We start from the raw sequence: 23,524 nt of genomic DNA, 5'->3' as shown, positions 1-23,524 counted from the left end.
GCCCAACACACAGCTCTTATACTGATCATTTGACTCTTATCATTTGACACAGCTGAACTTGAATGGACTCTTCTCTTGCACAGTAGAGAATGAAGAAACTGCAAGTGTGGTAACACTGACAGCCCACTATTTGATGCCTCCAACTTCTCCCCACGCAAAAACTGACCATGTGAATGCTTTCAGTCTGTGACAAATATAAAATAATGAATCTAATTGATTTTGTGATTGCATGTAGGTTATGCATGTTTCCTTGAAACCTGCGTATCTCCATCACTCCATGTAATTTGCATATCTCCATCACTCATGCATATACTCTTATTTTAAATTCTTAGGTCCACATTCTGCTGTTCCCTCCATATTGCTACTAGCTGGTTTACAGACTAGAGAAGCCTACATTTTCTTCAACATTTTCCAAATGCATATTTTTGCATTGGAAAATATGAAGTTCACTGAAGATGCATCAGTTTCATTATATCAGAACAGCATAGAAAACACCCGACTTAGAAGTTGTGTAGCCTTGGGACAGCGATGCCTTCAAACAAGGACTGTGGAAGACCTAACACTGAGTAATCGTAACACAATTTTTGACAAAGAGTAGCTACCAAGTCTGGGGGAATGTTCCTTGGTCTGGGGGAATGTTTCTTGCTTTGGAAGTATTTCAATGTGTAATTTAAATTTCATTTTTTATATCGCAGGTAATTTGGGGGAAAACAGTGACATATAAAAACGGTGATGCACTGCGTTTCAACCACAAATACAGTATGTTGAATAGTTCTAGGGAGGATAACACCATGCCAGATAAGAGCCGAAGAAATGAACAGCTGTAGCTAGACTGGCATCTGCTTAGTGCTGACACCATGAAGCAGCTATGCCTGAGCCTTCCTTAGCAAGACAGAAACTTTACTAAACGCTCAAGAAAGAAGTATTACTTGTAGCAACCTGACTGGAACTTAGTACAAGCTGTAATGCGCTTTCTTGTTTCTTCTGAAAATGGCCAAAAATCAAGGTTCACAATAATATGTTCCTATATGGTGGCTTAGTAATAAGACTTTTTAATAGAATGCCCTTGTGTTACGAAAAGGGCACATGTAATGTAATGTAATCTGAGTCTTTGTCAAACATCTCACTCTGTTGGCACTGAGAAATTCTACCTGAACTTTGGACTTAGAGTCTTCAGGACAGAGCTTTATCCTAGGGTCTAATTCTTCTGTACTCTTGGTAAGTATAGTTCTTTTAGATACATATATTTTCTTTTTGTCACTCTAAGTCAACTTTTGGGTTTTGCTTTAAATTTTGAGAAAAAGAAATATTTTGTGACACCAAAACAGACAAGATGGCCAATGTCTCTTAAGAATGCGTGTTGCCTTTATGAGATGTCAGTTTTAACACTAAATCCAAAGATTATTTTTAATGTCAAACACTGAAAAAGGAAAAGCTTCAAGGCTCTAAAAATGTGGGGAAGAGACCGTTTTATCTTAAGGATATGCTGAACTCAATATATATGCCAAATTACTTTGATTATGAATTTTAAAGAGACATTAAGAAGCAGCTATATTAAGCAGCCACCTCTTAGAGGATCTACATGCCATATTCACAAGGAAACAGTCTGAGTGTTTTCTCCTGCGCTTTCCTTATCACTTGGTATAAACTAATATTAAGCTAATAACAGGTATCTCATAATTTTAGTACAGGGACAAAAGTATACATGCAAAAAAATCAAAGCTTTTTTCAGAGAGGCTAAATATATATTCAAAGTGTGGGAAGATAAAACGTCAAATATTGATTTCATTATTATAGGTTTTATTGGATTAAAATTTTCCTTTTTGATCAAACTACCTAAATTTAGAAATGGGAAAATACGGGCCAGTGATTAACAGTGTTGGGCATTTTATATTCTCAGGTGTCAACGTAAGATACATTATGGGACCCAACTTTTAAGACAGATTGAAAATCAAACTGGAAAAGGATGGTTTAAGTTAATTCCCAAAAAGGGAGCTGTTCACAATCAACAGTCGCATTTGAAGCTTAGGACAAAAGAATCCAGTACTAGTTAGTCTGGTATTTTAAGATTGCTAAAATCATGTAAGTGGTCACTGGAAGTTTCAAATAGCACCAACTAACAATAAAAATGCAATAACTGGGGAAAATTACTTCCAATGAGAGATTTAAAGAGCTCAACCTCCTTAGTTTATCCAGGAGATTGAGAGGTGACTTGGTGCTTCAAAAAGGTTAACAAAAGGCTTTTTACTGTGCTGAAGGAAAACATTACACTGCTACTGAAGAGAGGAAGATCAAACCAGACTAACACAACTGAGAAGGCAGAACTACATAATTAACAGTGGTCGTGCTAACCACAGAAAAGAATGGTCAAGAGAGACGGTGGATTATCTACTTGTTGATGTTTTCATATCAAGACTGGATTACTTTCTTCATTATAAAACTTAACAGAATAGAAATTATTGTCTCAGTACTGTTTAATGGGAAATTATATTCAGCATCACGTAAGAGCTAGAAAGTAACAGTCTCTTGTGGCTTTTTGATTTTATCAATTGCTTTTACTAATTTTCTTCTCTGAATTTACTCTAAGTGACAATTATAATTGAAACCTCTGACTAAAAGTACTGTGCATCAAGGAAATACCACAAATTCACTTATTTCAAACATCATTTCTAGGGTTTTAAAGAATGTGTAGGAAGTACAGAAACACACTTATGTGTAGACTCACTGAATTACAAAAATTCAATGAAAGACCTACTTTACCTAGCAGTTGATTTTACATTATTTCACTCATGGATTTCCATTAGTACACATTTATTTCAGCAGCCTCTATTATATTCATTGTTTGACTTCAGCATTATCTGTTTGTTAAATCCTGAATTATTCAAGGTAGTCAAACACAGCGGATAGATAACTTCTGGTACACAATGATCAAAACACCTAATACCTCCTTGAACCTCTCTGATAACTTGCCAAAAATAGCATACTTAATTTGAAACACTCTACAACTGAGATCTTATTTTTACTGTAAAAGCGGGACAAACCCATCAATCAAGTTTTGCTTTGGAAAGTTTCTTATTTTGTTCTCTTTCTAGGAATTTTGAAACAAATATTTAACTTAAGCAGATTAGTTTTAGTTAGGATAGAAAGAAGTATTGTTATTTTTTTCTCTTCAAATGAAAACCAAAGATATTAAAACAACCTTGTTCTGTTGTTCTGGAAATAAGCAAAAGCTAAACAAGCAGAGTATGCATGCTGTTAATATGCAAAAGCTGGGGATCCATTATCACAATTTTAAGTCATTCTATGTACATTGATAAGCTTTGTTGCTGGAAAGCGCTCGGTTTTCATCTCATAGTGAGACTGTTAATGTTACTTCACTGCTGGGGAAATTATGCATTTATGAAGCACTGGCATAAGACAAATCATCTGCAGTTCTCACTGAATATATACAAAGACTCTGTATATCAGCATAGGTGAGGGTAGACAGATGAAAAAAAAAAGTTCACAACTGAGTGAATGTAGCATCTTTTTCCCTATGGCAATGCCATCATGGAACAAGGCACAAGAACTGAGTCCAACCACATCCACCGGGAGTGCTGATTTCTGTAAGATCAACATGGCTGATATGGCAGACATAAAGCAGACAAGGCAAAGCATGTAATTGAACTATAATTTTTTCTGGTGGCTTTCAGGGCCATCCAAACCAGGTCTCCTTCTATCTAGAAACGCTGAAAGTATAAAAAGAATTCCACAGCTTCACTACGAAACTGACACATAACTATTTTTATTGATGAAATCAACAATGAAAGATCAAAAATCAAAACAAAGTAACGGGGGGGGGGGGAGGGGGGGGCGGGACAGGGAGTGTGGGGGACCAAAACCAAACCCTTCACTCTGTACCCATTCATTTTATAATGGGTTTCTACTCTGGCCCAATGGAAGACGGGACAGTAAATATGCCTGAAAGGGAAATCCAAACACTCACCAATTAGGTATACGTTTTATACTACGTTGTTTTATTTATACATTCAGCTTGCCAAGCATTTTAAAACTATATTTAGTTACTGCATTCAAGTGTGTAATTCTGATACACTGCTTTAATTTTTGATGTGAGCGAGCTGGTTTTCTTGACCATTTTAAAAATTGGGGCACTAAATATTGCAAAAATGCAAGTTAGAAAGATCTAAATTTGAAAAATTTGCTGAACAAATAAATGAACTACACATAGTTTTAAATCTAATTGGTAGTTCCAATATTTTAATGAAATAAATTATAATAATTCTGTTTGCCTATTTAAAAAGCAAACAAAGAAAAGAAAATTAAATTGGATGTTTGCTAGTATTGATTTTGTCTGATTGGAAAAGGCCAAGTTACAGCAATAATACAGCTATGATAACATGATAATAAATATGATGTAAATTTGATATGAGTTGAAAAGAATAATTAGAGTATCTGTATGCTAACTGTAGAAAAAGTCTGATAATCTGAATTCTTACGAGGAAAAGGAAAAAAAGTCTTTTATCCTGTTGTTGCTTAAAGAGGTGTGTTGTGCTGGCTCCCATATTGACTTGCTTTTGAAAAGCCAATGATGTTGTCAGACGTGTTAGGTTAAGCAATAAAAAGCTCACCTGTGCACACACAAAGGAGCACACAGAGATGAGGGGGGAGACAAATACCACCTTGCCCTGGCACCTCCTAGGACCATCACAGGTGCCATTAGCCCATCACAGGTCCATCTCCACAAGCCCAGAAGAAACCCAGAGGGTCCTGGCAAGCAAGGGAACCTCAATACACAACGCAGAGTCACAACCTCTACCCCGGCCTACCCGGGGCTGTCCCAGGTGATCCAGAGCTGCAGGGGCTGGGCCAGGACCTTGCCGGTCATCTCACAGACTGAAGGGGGTCCCTGCCCTGGGGTACGGGGCTCATCGTGGGGTACAGGGGGAAAACATGTTGGGATTGCACAAGGCTGATGGTGGAGTATTTAGGGGAGGAAACAACATCAGGGAAAGGGATGGATTCAGGTGGCTTGGGGAGAAAGAGATACGCGAAAACATAGGAACAAAGGAATGGAAGGGGTTGGTTGCATGTAAACTGGTGCTGGTCATTACGCTTGTGTGGCCATGTCCTGTGCCTGACTAGAGCAGTTTGTCCTGTCTCCTGATTAAACTCGATTTCTAATGCTTCTCCTGGGTGAGGGACTCTATCCTCTGTGCATGTGTGTGTCTGAGTGCAGATACTGGGGTCAGACTATGGGCTGGAGCACTGTGTGTCTGTGGTGCAGCACCTCAAGTGAGTGTGGATGTGCAAGTGAGCATGTGAGCAGTCCCAAAGATCCAGCCTAGTGAGCAGGTGAAGTAGCCTTCAAGCTACGAGGGTGGGAGGGCATCTGTGTCTCACAGGGTCAGGCACCTGGAGGAGGTGGCTACTAGAGAGGCCAGAAGATCCCAGCCTACTGCTGGGGGGACCAAAGTGCCTAGAGGTTGAGACCTACTTGTGTGTGTGTCTGTATGTGTCTCCCATGTAGGTCTGAGTACCAGCAACTGGAGTGTCCCTGCAGCCCCTGGGACACTCATATGCCCTGGTGCCAGCAGCTGGGGAGACTGAGATACAGAGGCAGCTACTGGGAAGACTGAATGTTTCAGCTCAGATGTTGGGGGGGGGACCCACACTGTCCATGCATTTATTTCCCACTAACAGATCTCCATACCAGAGAGAAGAGCCAGAGAGCAGAAACAGGATGAGGCCATTGCTGCTGTCTGTATTCATAAAAGTACTGAGTGTGTCTGTCCATGTTAACCTGACAGATGTGGCCAGATGCGAACAGAGTATCATACACATATGGTGTATACGTGTGCTCTGTGTGTGTGTGCCTGCTGGGAACACAGCACTGTATTACAGCTTCTGGCCACATCTGGGTGCATGGGCTGCTGGGTTCAGCAACTCCCTATTCAACAGTGTGCGCTGCTTCTTTCATAGAATCATAGAATCATTTAGGTTGGAAAAGACCCTTGGGATCATTGAGTCCAACCATCAACTCCACTCTACAAAGTTCTCCCTTACACCATATCCCTTAATCCCACATCTAAACGACTCTTAAACACATCCAGGGATGGTGACTCCACCACGTCCCTGGGCAGCCTATTCCAGTGTCTAACCACTCTTTCTGTGAAGAATTTTTTCCTAATGTCCAGCCTAAACCTACCCTGTTGCAGCTTGAAGCCATTCCCTCTTGTTCTATCGCTAATTACCTGTGAGAAGAGACCAGCACCAACCTCTCTACAGTGCCCTTGCAAGTAGTACAATGTCCTTGCAAGTAGTTGTAGGCAGTGGTGAGGTCTCCCCTCAACCTCCTCTTCCTCAAACTAAACACTCCTTCAATCGCTCCTCATAGGATTTATTCTCCAGGCCCTTCACCAGCTTCGTTGCCCTCCTCTGCACTCACTCCAGCACCTCAATATCTCTCTCATATTGAGGTGCCCAGAACTGGACACAATACTCAAGGTGTGGCCTCACCAGTGCTGAGTACAGGGGGACAATCACCCCCCTCCTTCTGCTGGTTGCACTATTTCTAATACAAGCCAGGATAGCACTGGCCCTCTTGGCCACCTGGGCACACTGCTGGCTCATGTTCAGCCGCCTGTCAATTAGAACCCCCAGGTCCTTTTCTGCCAGGCAGCTCTCCAGCCACACTTCCCCAAGCCTGTAGCGATGCATGGGGTTGTTGTGGCCCAAGTGCAGCACCCGGCACTTGGCCTTGTTGAAGTTCATACCGTTAGCATTGGCCCATTGGACCAGTCTATCCAAGTCTCTCTGTAGAGCCTCCCTATCCTCATGTAGATCAACACTTCTGCTTAGCTTCGTTTCATCTGCAAATTTGCTGATGATACCCTCTATATCCTTATCAAGGTCATCAATAAAGATGTTAAAGAGAAATGGTCCCAACACCGAGCCGTGAGGGACACCACTTGTGACCGGCCGCCAGCTGGATTTAACTCCATTGACCACCACTCTTTGGGACCACCCATCCAGCCAGTGCTTGATCCAGCAGATTGTATGCTCATCCAGGCCACAAGCTGCCAGTTTTTCCATGAGAATTCTATGGGGGACAGTGTCAAATGCTTTTCGAAAGTCTAGGTAGACAATGTCCCCAGCCTTTCCCTCATCCAATAATCGGGTCATCTTGTCATAGAAGGAAATCAGGTTCGTCAGGCAGGATCTGCCTTTCCTAAACCCATGCTGACTAGGCCTGATCCCCTGGTCGTCCATTATATGACTTGTAATGGCACTCAAGATGATCTGCTCCATGACCTTCCCTGCTACTGAGGTCAGACTGACAGGCCTATAGTTTCCCAGATCCTCCTTTCTGCCCTTTTTGTAGACGGGCGCTACATTTGCTACCCTCCAGTCCATTGGGACCTCCCCAGTTAGCTATGACTTCAGGTAGATCATGGAAAGTGGCTTGGCGAGCACGTCTGCCAACTCTTTCAGCACTCTTGGATATAACCCATATGGTCCCATAGACTTGTGCGCATCCAAGCGGCATAGCAGGTCACTGATCACTTCTTCTTTGATTGTGATGGCCTCATTCAGCTTCCCCTCCCTGTCTCCTAGCTCACGAGGCTGGGTGCCCAGGGAACAGCTCGTTCCACTGCTAAAGACTGAGACAAAGCAGACATTGAGCACCTCAGCTTTTCCTCATCCTTTGTGACTATGTTTCCCTCTGCATCCAGTAAGGGAGGGAGATTTTCCCTAATCCTCCTCCTGTTGTTAATGAATTTATAGAAACATTTTTTGTTATCCTTAACAGCTGTAGCTAGGTTGAGCTCTAGCTGCGCTTTGGCTCTCCTAATTTTCTCCCTGCTTAGCTTCGCTATATTCTTATAGTCTTCATGAGAGACCTGCCCCCTCTTCCAGAGGTCATAGATTCTCCTTTTGTTCTTGAGGTCCAGCCAAAGGTCCCTATTTAGCCAGGCCGGTCTCCTTCCCCGCCTACTTGTTTTTCGGCACACAGGGACAGCCTCCTCCTGTGCCTTTAAGACTTCTGTCTTGAAGTATGTCCAGCCTTCCTGGGCTCCTATATCCTTCAGGGCAGCCTCCCAAGGGATTCTGTCCAGCAGTCTTCTGAACAGGTCAAAATTTGCCCTCCGGAAGTCTAAGGTGGCAGTTTTACTAACCCCTCTCCTTGTTTCAGAAATTCGAATTCGAATTTCGAATTCGAAATTCAGAAAGAATCAGAAATTCGATCATCTCATGATCACTGTGCCCTAGACGGCCATCAACCTTTACTTCCCCCACAAGTTCTTCCCTGTTCACAAGAAGCAGGTCCAGGAGGGCACCTTCCCTTGTCGACTCACTTACCAGCTGTGTGAGGAAGTTATCTTCCACATATTCCAGGAACCTCCTGGATTGTTCCCTCTCTGCTGTGTTGTATTCCCAGCAGATATCTGGGAGGTTAAAGTCCCCCACAAGAACAACAGCAAGTGACCGCGAGATTTCCCCCAGCTGCTTATAGAAAGCTTCATCCGCCTCACTGCTTTGGTTGGGAGGTCTATAGCAGACTCCCACAGCAATATCAGCTTTATCGGCCCTTAACCTAATCCAAACACTCTCCACCCCATCATCACTATACTTGATTTCCGAGCTCTCATAGCATTCTCTAATATACAGGGCCACTCCTCCGCCTCTCCTTTCCTGTCTGTCCCTCCTGAAGAGCTTGTAGCCATCGATTGTGGCACTCCAGTCGTGTGAGGCATCCCACCACGTTTCTGTGATAGACACTATGTCATAGTTTTCCTGGTGCATCATGGCTTCAAGCTCCCCCTGTTTGCACATACTGCGTGCATTGCTATAGATGCACTTCAGATGTGCTAATGACTCCAGCACCTTTTTGTGAGTGTGGGCCCCATTTCGCACCAGACCCCTCTCTGGTGCTTCCATGATTACTAAACGTCTGTCCCTTCTCTCGAAATAAATGGCAGAGTGAGAGTCCTCGCTAGTCAACCATCCGTAAAGCCCTGGCATGCCTCCCTTGGGTTTATTCCTGACAGGCCCAGTTATTTCCCCTTCCCCCCTCATATCTAGTTTAAAGCCCTGTCAATGAGCCTGGCTAACTCCTGCCCCAAAATTCTTTTCCCCTTCTGGGACAGGTGCGTCCCACCTGCCACCAGCAGGTCAGGTGACTCATATACCCAAAGCCCTGCCGATAACACCAGTCCCAGAGCCACGAGTTGACCTGATGCCTCTTCCTGTTAATTTCCTCATTCATGATTGCCACTGAAGGGACAGAGGAGAATACAACTTGTGTTCCTGATCCCTTAAGCTGCCACCCCAAGGCTCTAAAATCTCTTTTAATCAATTTTGGGCTCCTTCTACCCACTTCATCACTACCCACCTGAAATACTAAGACGGGGTAATAGCCAGAGGAGTTTACTAGGGCTGGAAGTTTGTCCAACACAGCAGACTTCCCTGTGAAGTGGGTCAGGACGGCATATTGGCCCCTCCGCACCCCTCAGTAGAGAGTCACCCACAACAATGACCCATCTGCTTTTCCTTTTGGAGCCAGCTGTGATGCTGGGTCCATGGTGAGTTGGTCTTTCTGACATTTCTGGCCTGGGTGTATCATCCTCCTCTCCAACAGCCAGTTCCTCCTGCAGGACTCCATACCTGTTCTGCAAGGGTAACTGGGAAGGTGTGAGGGGCCGGGAGGGGATTCACCTGCTTCCCTGAGCAGGGACCTGTTTCCATTCCCCCTCTTCTCTGCGATCCCCTCCTACTGCCTGGTGACGAGAGGGGAGGGGGTCCTCTGACTTGTGTGGGGCCTCACCCTGTTCCCTTTCTCTCAGGGAGTGGGGTCCACCAGTCACTCTCCCTCTCACATTCCCTGATACTCCTCCACCTTCCCACTTCTTCCTTCAGCTCAGCCACCGGAATGGGCAGATCATTTACCTGTTCACATCTGACACAGGTGTTGTCTCCGCTGCCCTCCATCGCGAGTGCCAGGCTCCAGCACTCTCTGCAGCCAGAGGCCTGGACGCCCATATGTTTGCGCAGGACCTATGTCTGGGTGCCCACAGTTGTTTTAACAGCAGCCTTTGACCGGGTAGCAGCCATGGCTGGATCTCTACACACAAGTGAGACCTTGCGACTCAACAGTCAGTTGGGGCAAGCACTGGTTGCTCTGTGGCCAGGGACTAGTCCCTGCTCTCCCAGAGGCTTCTTATAACCTGGTGACTTGATGAACCGGGGGAGGTGCTGTCTCTGCCCCCAGGCTCCCTCAGCAGCCCGCCCACCAGCTGACAGCCCTCAGCACAGGCCGAGGGCTTCTGTCGGCTTCCAAAAGCCCCCAAAAGAGCTTTTCGTTGGCTCTTTTTGCTGCAGATCCCTTCCCCAGCCCAGTCTTACCTACCCTGAAGCTGGTCTCTGCGGCAGGAGTTCTGTCCTCTTCAGGGGTTCTATTTGGGTTTTTTCTCTTGGTCTAGGTTGGTTGGGGGTTTTGGGTTAGGGTTTTTTTGTAACTCACAATCTCACAACTACATATAAAAATGAAATACCAATGGGACTGGCTATATGTTATTGTTATTAAATAATATTTGGATTATTTGAAGGTAAATATGATGAACTCCAACAAATGAAGCAGTTTTTAGTCGTAGGAGCCGAGTGCCTTGTTTCCAACTAGAGCAGGATTTAGAGTCTCAATGGAGTAAGTAACAATAGGTACTATTTCATTTTCAACTAGTTTGACAGTTGCTACTTCTTGGAAGCAAAATTAAGAGTCTCAAGATTACATCTCTCAGTTGTAAAGACAGGCCAAAGTAGAATAGCAAAATATGTCAATTTAATCTGCTTCAATCAATCTTTCAGCCATCTAAAACTGAGTTAAACCTGCACAGTTCTAGCCTTCATCAGTTCATTAAGTTTATAGCTCGTTATTATATGCAATTTCTACCATAAATGCAATTAAATTTATTACTACAAAACCACATTTTAAAATAAAAAAAAAAATCAAAAGAAGCTTTTATACTAATGAAATAAGAGGTCTGAGGTACGTATTAAATAGGCATTTTTTCACATTTACCTGAACAATACAGAGTGAATAGGGCCAGAAACAGCTGCTATCTGCATGGGAAAGGAAATGCTGAATAACTCTTAAATGATACACCACGGGGAGAGATAATTACCTGTAGTGAATTCCAGTCCTTCTTAACCTAACTCCCAGTAAAACCATTAGAAATGTGTGAGATCAAAAAAAATAGATTGATATTAAAAAACAAAAATATCAAAAGTATATTTGTGCATTGGGTTTGCATTGTAAATTCTGGTAGCAGGGGGGCTACAGGGATGGCTTCTGCGAGAAGCTACTAGAAGCTTCCCCCATGTCCAGCTAGTGCCAGCCAGCTCCAAGACAGATCTGCCACTGGGCAAGACTGAGCCAGTTGTGACGGTGGTAGCGCCTCTGTGATAACACAGTTAAGAAGGAGAAAAACTGCTGTGCAACAGCAGCTGAGAGAGAGGACTGAGAATATGTGAGAGAAGCAACTCTGCAGACACCACGGTCAGTGAAGAAGGAGGGGGAGGAGGTGCTCCAGGTGTCAGAGAAAAGATTCCCCTGCAGCCCCTGGTGAAGACCATGGTGAGGCAGGCTGTCCTCCTGCAGCCCATGGAGGTTAACGGTGGAGCAGACAGCCACCTGCAACCCATGGAGGACCTCACACCAGAGCAGGTGGATGCATCCGAAGGAGGCCGTGACCCCTTGGAGAGCCCATGCTGGAGCAGACTCTTGGCAGGACCTGTGGACCCATGCAGAGAGGAGCCCACGCTGGATCAGGTTTGCTGGCAGGATTACCATGTTACCATGTGGGCAATCCATGCTGGAGGAGCCTGTTCCTGAAGGACTGTGCCCCATGAAAAGGACCCATGCTGGAGCAGTTCGTGAAGAACTGCAGCTTGTGGGAACGACCCTGTTGGAAAAGTTTTTGGAGGACTGTCTCCCATGGGAGGGACCTCACACTGGAGCAGGGGAAGAGTGTGAGGACGAAGGAGCACCAGAGACAAAATGGGATGAACTGACCACAACCCCCATTCCCTGTCCCCCTGCGTCACTGGGGCAAAGGAGGTTGAGAATTTGTGAGTAAAGGTGAGCCCGGGAAGAAGGGAGGGGCAGGGGAAAGGTGTTTTAAGATTTGTTTTTTTCTCATTACCCTACTCTGATTTGAATAGCAATAAATTAAATTAATTCCCCCAGGTCAAGCCTGTTTTGCCCATGACGGTAATTGCTGAACGATCACTGCCTCTTCTTATGTTGACCCACAAGCCTTTTGTTACATTTTCTCTCCCCTGTTCAGCTGAGGAGGGAGGGTGATAGAGCAACTTGATGGGCACCTGGCATCCAGCCAAGGTCAACACACCACAATCCTTATTATGCAATCTGCAAATGCACAAGCTACCATTTTTTGAGGAATATCTTTTCATAATTTTGTTCGTCAATAAATTTTATACCTGACAGCTCTTAAAAAAAATTCATGTACTATAAGGACTCTAGAATACAATAACATACCATCTGGCAAGGTGCAATATGCTACTTTGATTTAATATCATACAATCATAGAATCATAGAACAGTTAGAGCTGGAAGTGACTTTAAGATCACTGATGACCTTGAAGATCATCTAGTTCCAACCCCACTGCAATGGCCAGGGACACCTCCCACTAGACCAGGTTACTTAAAGCCCCATCCAACCTCGCCTTGAATGCTTCCAAGGGATAGGGCATCCAAAACTTCCCTGGGCAACCTGTTCCACTGTCTTATCACCCTCACAGTGAAGAATTTCTTCCTAATATCTAATGTAAATCTCCCGTCTTTCAGTTTAAAACCATTAGCCTCCGTCCTATCGCTACACTCCCTGACAAAGAGTCCCTCCCCAGCTTTCCTGTAGGCCCACTTCAGATACTGGAAGGCAGCTATAAGGTCTCCCTAGATCCTTCTCTTCTCCAGGCTGAACAACCCAAACACTATCAGTCTGTATTCATAGGAGAGCTGCTCCAGCCCTCTGATCATCTTCATGGCCCTCCTCTGGACCCACTCCAACAGGTCCATGTCTTTCCTGTGCTGAGGGCTCCAGAGCTGGACGCAGTACTCCAGGTGGGGTCTCACCAGAGCAGAGTAGAGGGGGAGAATCACCTCCCTTGACCTGCTGGCCACACTGCTTTTGATGCAGCCCAGGATGCAGCTAGCTTTCAAAGCTTTCATTAGCTTTAGCTCATTAAAATTACAGACTTCTCTATTTCCCCAAAACAATGGAGACTATTATTCTCGCGTGGCATAGTTATATAGCTTTATAACACACACACAACAAAAAATAATGTCATGAATTAACCAGGCAAACATTCACAAAAAGACAGCACAGGCTGCTTTTAAGGGTCTGCTCCTTCTAAGCAAGAAGCAAAAGAAGAAAGCAGTCTAAGTAATGTAGGAAAGCAGAGTCCAGAATATCCTGAGGAGGCTGCCCAAGATCTAGGAATCCTGGGAAAATAGAAGAAGAATAAAAAAGATTCTTAAGTTTTGGTCAGACTGGTAATGGGTACTCATCTTTTAGTAAAGTGAGTGTTTAATGGTTACTTCAGAAATTCTAAGTATTTACTTTAACTGTTTCAAAGCCAGGATAGTTGGCTTTGAATATATGTGGGCATAGTGGATATATGTGGGCATTCTGGAATAGTCTGTTTAAACTATTGGGAATAGCTGCCCACAAGTAAAATGTTTCTCAGTGTTCTCATACAGCCTATACTACAGGATTTGCGCCTGGTTACAATCAGACATTAGAGGCATCCTGTCACTGCCCGGGTTTTCTGCCAGAATACAAGCACACATATTTCACAGGATTTTTTACTTTTTTTTTTCATGATGGACTCAAACAATTATTTAACTTGAGAAAACCACCTCAGATGGAAATATCTGTCAAAATTGTTGAATTTTAGCAGAAATAACCTTCTGAAAACAAAAACATACAGGAGAGGCTGAGAGAGCTGAGATATTTTAGCCTGGAGAAGAGAAGGCTTGGGGAGGGGGGCGAATCATATTGGTGTGTATTAATACCTGATGAGATGAGAGGGTGTAAAGAAGATGGAGCCACACTCTTCATGGTGATATCCATTGACAGGACATGAAGCAATAAGCACAAATTGAAACACAGGAAGCTCCACTTAAAGTAAGTGAAAGCTTTTTTACTGTGAGGGTAAACACTGGCACAGGTTGCCCAGAGAGGTCGTGGAGTCTCTGACCTTGGAGGTATTCAAAACCCATCTGGACATAGTCCTGGGCAATTTGCTGTAGGTGACCCTTCTTTGAGGAGGGCACTGGACTAGATGAGCTCCATAGGTCCCTTCCAACCTCTGCTATTCTGTGTGGCACTAGTAGGCTTCTTTAGCTGTAAATATTATTGTTACTTCTGCATAAATATAATCCTGAATTATTGCTTAGTTCTCAAATATGCATGTACTAGAAATAATTACTAATGCTGTGTAATAAAATGGACTTAATGAAGCTGTTAGATTAAGCAGATTTTGATATCACTCTGAGTTTTCATCCTGTGTGTTTTGAAAGACTGTGTCCTAGGTTTTAACAGTTTATAATGTTTATAACACCAACATAGGAATTTATTTAATTGCTATTGACCCTGACAAAACAGACAGCTGTGACTGATATGATTCAGCTGTCTTTGTATTTAATACAGTAAATTGTATAAACCTGTATTTTGAAAGGATTATTTAAATTAAGAAGGGACATTTCTATAATCTTATGAATCTGAATTGTAATAAGATACTTCCACTTGTCATTCATAACACATATTCTACATGAGTCAAGTTTACCCTTACACCCAATATCTGATGTATTATGCAAAGCAACAGATATACATCTGAAATAATGATCTCCCTAGATATTTCCCTAAAGCTTTAATTCCATGGTGAGTATTTAGCTGGAGATACGATGTATCGAAAAAGAACAAAAAAGTACTTTCCAGTTGGTTACTTTATCCCAAACTTTCCTTTGTTGATTCAACAATTCAACAGAATTGTTGATTTTTAGTTTTCTGGTGCATCAGCAAGATGAGCCACATTGGTTTTGTGATCTCCAGTTAATAGGCTTAAGACAGAAACTTAACATAAGCAGTGCATTTAAATTCATAGTCACCAATAGTGGTATTATATATGTATCCTCAGTAGACTTTGCAAAAATAAGTTCTAAGTGCAAAAAGGATCACAGAATACATACTCATGTTGACTTGCCAAAATAAAATGGAATTTCATAGTTTTCTTTTTTTACTAAAATTGTCAAAACCTTTTTAAAAAGAACGAACTATGTATGTATGTTAAATGCTTTTTTATCAATCGCACATGTGCGTCAGAGTCACTAGAAACATATAGTTGTTGCAGTGTATTTGTCATTTCTAAAGTGATACAGGCCTTACAGTTTCCAGAAAAAAGGAAGGTCTAAACTCATAAATGATTTGATGGTGTGTGGGGTAAAATGATTGAAACAGCTTATGTAAGCACAGAATTTAAAAGCACAGACAAATTAAGAAGCTCTACTTTCAACATAACTTTGATCTTGAGCAATGATTTATGAAGTACAAAAATCAATAAAGATTCCATTCTAAAAAATTGCATTTTAATGAGTATCTAGGTGAACATAAGCAGCAATTGACAGCAACACTGACGTCCTCTTGTCTTCTTTTAAAGTTGTATATGTAAATCTATGCAGGAGCCTGAAATATGATTTGCGCTATGCTGGGGATGTTGACTTTCCAAACAATGAATGCAGCTTCTGGATAAGAGTTAGATTTTGAGTAATGAAGGAAGACAATGTTTGGATAGGGGCATGCCTTTGTGTGGAACTGACTTTCTGCAAGCTGCATTCCAGGCACGTTTTTAAAGCAAAGATCAGACTGAATGCAAGGCAATTTATTATAGAACATGTGAGCAAGCAAATACATACTTAGAGCAAACTGCAATGTGAAGCATAGATACTTTTTCCAAAAGTAAATCCCTAGAGATGCCTGATCATACAAGGATGACAGCTACCTAGTCTAAGAGCAGTAGTAGTATGAGCCAGCTCATATGTCCCTGATATTTAAACATAAATTTAAAATTTCACCACCACTTTAGCAATGCTTAAAGATAAAGGTCTTTTTTTTTGCTGCATTTTTATATTTTCCTACCTTGGAACTGAGCATTAAATCCCTTTCGTCGGTGGTTGCTGTCAGACGTAAAATGGAGTCGTAACCAGTTCTTACTGCTGATAACAGGAGACGGTAGATTCATACCAGTCAGCCTGGAAAAAGAAAAAATAATCTCATATAAATGGTGGAAAATTCATGCGTACACTACTTAAAAGAGAAAAAAAAGAAAATTAAAAAATTAGCTAAAATATATTGTGCTGCTTACAATGTCTTTCACAACAGTGATTCACTGTCATCTAGTCTCGACTTTTTACTAGTTAAGTAACTATTATCCTGTGAGAAACGTGGGGTTTTCTTCCATTACAGCTATCCATTTTATGGTCAAAACTTTTATCTCCAAACTACTCTTTCATTAATTAAAGAAGAAAAGCAATCTTGTGAGTCTGTGTGTGCGCGCGTGTGTGTACGTATGCATGAGTGTCAAATCATTCAGCAAAAAATAAGCATATTCAATTACAACAGAATTTCATCATCTGACTCCCTGCTGTGTCAGTCACCTCACAGGAAACCACATCTCAGGTTTTAAGAAAGGATAAATACAGGTTATGGGGACTAGGTAATGTTAAGCTTGGGTGCTAAATTACTGGGAGATAACTATCTTTCTAGAACTGGTTTTGTGTATATTAACTCCTACCCATATTTAATAAAAAAGAGAAGTTTAAACACAACTGAATGCAGGCTTACCAGATTGCATTAACTACAGATATTGTAAAGAAAGTGCACACAAAGAATTTTTTCTAGTATAGGCAACAGGCCCTTGTACCACATTGGGTCATATCATAGACTGTCACTGCACCACACCATTTGTTAATATGAACACACTCAAGTAGTTACCACAGAGTACCTGATACGGTGTAAACCTGTGTCTTAGTTTACCAGATGGCTTTTTTTTGTATGACCATATTCTATATTTCAGATTTAGCCTTTTTTTTTTCTTTCTGAATAACTCTAGAGAACTACAAGAAATAAAGTTTCTCCTTTTCAATAACGTTCATTATTTGAAACAAAACCTAAACTGATCAATACCAGAAATTCTTAGCACTATGCAACTTCAGAGTATCATTGAATACCCTACATTACTAGGAAACCTATTATGTTAAGAAATACTGATGCTGGATATGTCTGTTTAGAGTCATGGCTGAATTCCTTTGCTTTCTGTAATAGAATAAGACCAACGTACTGAAATATGGAAATTCTTAACAGAACCTTTTTTTCTTTTCATTAGGATATAAAAATTACATCAGAGAAATTTCATTCTCCTTTATAAGCTCATTTTCTTCATCTGGCTGTTAACAAAATAAGGAACAACAAAATCTTACTTTAAATTATTTTAACAGCTTTGACTGAAAGAAAGGGTAGATCGTTTAAAGGAGGATTCATACATTCCAAAATATTGGGACTGGCATTCAATAGTTCTTACAGGCATATGTTCTATACCAGCAATGCTGTTTGTGTTTTAATTTAAGAACATGAGAAAGTGAAATATAATCTAGTGGCTAATCAGCCACTTGTAAGGCCAGTTTGGGAACCAAGCTTCTCATCAGTGTATGAAACGTGTTTTTTTTCTGTAAGATGTTCAAAACCTCTTCACTGTAGTACCCAGATTCAGAAACAACAACAAATTCTAAATAGGGGGTTAGACTGGAATCCTGTGGCCCACATGAGTACATCAAAGGTGGTGCCCTACACAAAGTACTTCACTTTGTGGCATTCATCACTTCCTATGTGGGACTTCCTATGGGCAATGTCAGTTTCCAGTAATGGAAGATCTAAAAGTTTGTGGATACAGTGTAAAATTGCTCTGTACGTGTTAATTGACCATTTACCCAGAATTTCTGCAGTGCAGGCAACCCAAGCTGTGTGTGAAAGAGACAGGGGGACATAGTTACTGCTGAAAGTGTCAGATTTGCCACCTGAATTAGTACAGCAGGCAGATCTGTAACTCACACAAAAGTTGAAGGTAGTGTGAAAAAGCGATTTGTTTCCTTCTTACTTATTTCTAGTTTTTTTTTATCAGGGGATAGGAGTCAAATAAAACATGTCCATTACACAGCAAATGTCAAAATGAAACAAAAGATTTAATAACATTAGAGGTGTGCTGCTCAGAGAAAAGTAAAAATCCGTACTGTCTAGGACAGTTTGTTTCCAGTCCCACAAAGCTGAGTATTGTATCTGCAGTAAAAGATACAGAATGTGGGGCAGGGGTCCCAAAAACGCATGGTGATTCATTTTTCTGGTATACAAAATGACACTCCATGGCAGGGGGAAGGGCTGATAAGCCATCTATTTGAGTTCACCAATAGAGAGGCTGGACACCACTGCTCAACTAATAAAAGACAGAATGATCACAGCACTTCTTCTGAGGCTGCAGAATGAGCCTTTACCTTTGAGCTTTACCAATTAAGTAAGGTAAAGGCATCACGTACCACAATTTCTGACTAAGTACACGTATGCTCTCTGTGTGCTGGCGTTAGTGCAGTGTGCTTCCTCTGCCTCAGTGCAGCTTTTACTATTATGGGATAACTTTTGATAATAATTGAGTATTTATGGAAAGCACGCAGTTTGGGTGTGTCCATACTAGTAAACTGAATAGCGGCACTTCACATCAATTCCTGCTTGAGAGTCTACACTATTAAAGGTTACAACAACAAATCTTAGAATCACAGGATGGTTTGGGTTGAAAGAGACCTTTAAAGATCATCTACTCCAACCCCCCTGCTATAGGCAGGGACATCTTTCACTAGATCAGGTTGTTCAAAGCCCCATCCAAACTGACCTTGAACACTTCCAATGACGGAGCATCCGCTCCTTCTCTGGGTAACCTGTTCCAGTGTCTCAACACCCTCATCAAGAAACTTCTGCACATGACTGACTAGCGCTTCCTCGATCTTTCCTGGGCATGGTGTAGGCATTAGTCTAAACTACAGCATCCCAAAAACCACTGTGAATGTGACCACCTCTTCTGATGTGTCCTGGAAACACTAAGAGGCAAGACTTAATCATAGAATCATAGAATAGATGATAGGACTTAATAGGACTTAATCATGCCATTAGATTGGTCTGAAAGCAAAGGTGCCAGTAAAGCAAAGTTGTCTCGACTTCAAGTGGTCACACAGAGTATCATTTCCTGTTGAATATAAACAGAAACAGAGTAATTTTAGCTGAGATTAGGTATTAACTCTAAACTCAGATGAAGACTTGGAAGTCCTCTATATCAGACAGAAATTATTCAGATGAGATAAAGAACCACTTTTCTTAATATCACAGTTCTCCTTAGAAGCTTTCATGCTTTGATCTTTATTGAGGATTTCTCCAATGCTGTCTAAAAAGAATATTGAAAGTCTTTCTCACTTCTTCTTTAACTGAAGACATTTATTATTAGGGGAATAATGCGAAAGAAACTGAATTCTTCAGTGATTTTTGAGTTCTGCCTCTGCTCTGAAAAGGGTAAAGCTTTGCTGAAACTGATATTATGGCCTAGCATGTGACAGCCTTTCTTGGAGAGAAGAAGTGGTATCTACTCTAAATTACATTAATCACGTTTTTCATATACACATATATACACATGTATATATAATGTTATTTGGGCATTTTCTGGAAATACTTGGTCTGATTTGCAGAAGTGTTGAGTTTTCATCTCCTCTACTGATATCAGCCAGGCCCTCAGCTTCTAACATCAGAGGGTCAAAATTTGTTGTCACTTGGACAAGTGACAGGTTTGAATGTTCTGTGCTGAACAGTATTTGAGGCCATGCGCTGAACGGAGATTAAAGGAAACATAAAATAGCTGTTCATCCACTGAGTATCACTCATTCAGTGACCTGTCAAAGACCAATCGCATGGGAAAAAATCAAACAAACAGAACATAATTTTTCAAACACAACAAAATATAAGAGGGGACAACGGTCTAACAACAAAACTATTTGTACTAGTAAGGAACTGAAACAATACTTATTATGCTTGATAAGGCCAGAAAATCTCCTAGATAAGAACTAAATATAACAGTTTCACCGAAAAAGTTTAAATCATCACTTCTTCATGTGGAATTTGAAATAAGAGACTATTTATAACAGCTAACACAATCTACCTGGAAAGGCTTCAGAAGTGGGGAGAGGGAGGGAGAAGGGGTAGGGGTGAGATGTTTCTCATCTTCTCATTTAAAGTAATTAGATCGAGCACGATTTTTCCCTCCCTCTTTTTCCTGTTTCCATAACCATATGTAAATGGTTGTTTATTCTGGATGCTGTGAATAAATCCTTTCATTTGCATTTCACCTTAATATCGCTTGGGATGCGAGTGAATTCAAACGAGTGGATAAGTTTTTGTGTGAGCTGCTTTTCACCCTAATGCTGTGAAGACAAAGGAGCGCCTCAGAAAGTCTTAGCTTGCTAAGCACCCCCTGATACTCTCCTGAGAGTTGCTGGGGATAACAGAGTATGTCCCTGGGAAGCTGGATAAGACTGACAGAGCTGCTTTCAGGTGAGTCAGGAAAACTGATGATTAAGAGTAATCCAGAAGCCTCTTGCTGTACAGGAAAAATCTGACAAACACCTTAAGTCCTGAGGGACCGCAGGGAGTTTGCCACAGAAAATTGTATCAAAATATTTTTGTCAGTCTGGGCCTAGAAAATAGCTTGAATGAAATCCAAAATTAATGAGTATAAATAGGGACAGAAGAAAGGAAAAAAATATAGATGAGCAAGGGATTAAAACCAAGAATAAAGTTTTAACAAGAGGTTGTCAATTTCAATTATTCAGATCCTTTCGAGTAGTCTGAGAATGCTACGTTTTAATTTGCTCCATTTTCCTTTATACGGAGAGTAGAAGGTTTGAACATTAACAGAGGAGAGCACGCTGTGAAAGTTCCTCTTCAAAATGAAATAACCAAACATTAAATAAAAGACTATGTTCCATAATTCATGTTACATGGAGCCACTATGAAGTTATTACATTCATTAAGCTCATTACTGACTTCATTGTATTATAAACAAACATTGCCTGATAAACATTTTGGGCATATGTTTCATATGAAATGATTAAAAAGAGAAAAGCAAGAAAACTACTTTGCCAGTGATGATAAATTTTGAAAATTTGATGACATTCTTATAGAACACTTTCAAAATCTGGTAAACTATTACTCACTCCCTTCATTACCTCCTAATGGCACTTATTAACTGTTACATTGAAATATGCTGATGATTGATCCATTTAAAAATAAATTATTATAATTTAATATAAATTCATTTCATGTTATATGTTTTTTCTGTTAAACAAATAAAGTTTTAAGTGACAAGGCCATAGTCTGATAGCTCAAAATGAAAGTTTAAGCAGGAATTTGATATATTTTTCCAAAAATTATTCAAATTATACCTTCCCAAGATATAGCTTAAGTTTCTCATGTTGTCTGTTTACATGCATGCTCAGAAGCACTTTGGCCTGGTGAAATGAGGAGAAAAAGATGGGCTTCATCTTATCTAATTTCAGCTGTTGGCAGTGCAATGGTCTCCATCTGGGCTAGGCTCCCTGTATAGTCAATGGAGGGGAATAAATATTTTGGGAGTGCATATCATCTCAGATATTTTAAGACTTCCACATTAGTTTGAGGTCAATCTCACCTTAGAAATGCCAGAGCTACGGTGACCTGATCAGTAAATATCAACACTTGTGCATCATCCAAGGTACATAAATGCTATTATAATTCAGCTCATGGGTCATGACAAAACTAAAGAACTTTATTCTCCAAAGACAACCCTCTCCACATTTTCTCTCTAATTATTTTAACTTTGTGCAAAAAAGTCTCAAGCGCCTTTTGTGTATTTGGTTGTACCTCACACTAGACATTATACTTGCACATACTTTGCTTTTGGATGGAGGTTAAAGCCAAAGGCAAGATTTTATTATTTTTTTTTTTAACTGGTGTTTGAAAAAGAGCTTTATTAACAACATCCTGGTTTATTGATTCAACAGCGTTAGCAAATATTTTTCTTGATTATTGCTCTGATACTTGACAAACATGGCAGGGACAATATTCCATGGCACTCTGGATAGAATATTCTTCCTCTGGAAGATTATTACTGCTCTCAAGCTGATGAATAGAAGAACAATAATTCCTTATACGTCTAGGTTTTTTTCTGATATATGGTTTTCATTGTCCAGCAAAAGTGGAACATTAAGTTCTAGGACACAGCAATCAATTAGATTTTATTGTTCAATACAGTGATATTCAACCCAGGCTGTGAGTACTGCAAGCCACTCTTCCATAGCTTCCAAAGAGTTCTTCCATTCAGAGCCAGGGAAGATAAGTGTAGGGTCCTAAAGTTAATATGGCAGCTGTCCTAAAGGGAAATGACAATTTAAAACAAGCTCACAATCGAACAAATATAAAACTAAATTGTGGGCTTTTTTTGTTGCTACCAATATAGAGCAAATGAGCACTTCAGAGATAAATTTTTGCTTTAAAATTTCTTCCCTAGTTGAGTGTAACTATTAATAGCTGCAATGATAAAATATAGATCTTACAACACGCATAGTATTCTGTTTAGGAGCACTGCAGCTACAGTGTTTTTACTGCCATTATCCAGATGGGCATTTTTGTTAACATTCTGAAAACTGTAGGGTTTTTTCCTGTGTTCATATTAATCCCTTAACAAATCTCTAGTGCCCCACATAGAGGAAATTTTAATTTCTTCAATAAAATTTAGAAATTGCTCATCTAAAAAGTAGTTGCCTTTTCTTTTTTCCCTTTCAGTTATTATGAGTTCTTAGTATCGGATTAAAATCTAACAAGATATATTCCAAAACGCAGACGTATAAATAAATGTTCAGTAACCGTCAATCTTATTATGAAGTATTTATTATTTGCCAGTGTAATTGTCACTTTTCATGCACATGCTAGTCTCCCAAAATTGTTTATTTTTAGTCACAACAGTTAAGGAAAATACAAACATGCAGACACACTTTTTTTGTATTTTCAGACATAAGTGTTCTGAAAAACTCATTTAAATGCTATAAAAATAGTATCTATTGCAGACAGAACAGGAATCTTTAAGTATATCGGGTACCTACTATACTTCTGTGCTGAAAAAGTCTATTCTGTAATGCTCTACAATGTTTTTTCATTTGTAGCTGCTACTGTAAGATTTTCAAAATAAGCTAAAATGAATATACAAATATAATGAATTGAAAAATGTTTTTCCATTCAGTGTAACTAATTTAATTTCATTACGTTAGTTACTGTTCTCCATTATGTATTTTATATTGGATGAGTTGTTCCTTTTTCTTGAATGAA

At 40.7% G+C, this 23,524-nt stretch overlaps 1 protein-coding gene across 2 annotated transcripts in view; it reads right to left on the bottom strand.

Annotated features, from left to right (window-relative positions):
- The window catches only part of CSMD1 (CUB and Sushi multiple domains 1), a 1,197,532-nt gene that overhangs the window by 443,886 nt on the left and 730,122 nt on the right, over positions 1-23,524 (bottom strand). For both annotated transcript variants that reach the window (XM_063330346.1, XM_063330347.1), the window contains exon 6: positions 16,217-16,329. In XM_063330346.1, coding sequence (XP_063186416.1) covers positions 16,217-16,329 — 113 coding nt within the window. The remainder of the gene's footprint in view (positions 1-16,216; positions 16,330-23,524) is intronic.

The sequence above is a fragment of the Chroicocephalus ridibundus genome, chromosome 3 (genome assembly GCF_963924245.1).
Source record: "Chroicocephalus ridibundus chromosome 3, bChrRid1.1, whole genome shotgun sequence".
In the NCBI taxonomy this organism is placed as follows: Eukaryota; Metazoa; Chordata; class Aves; order Charadriiformes; family Laridae; genus Chroicocephalus; species Chroicocephalus ridibundus.
Note: the sequence above shows the minus strand (reverse complement) of the source record. Positions and strands in the feature narration are given on the sequence as shown.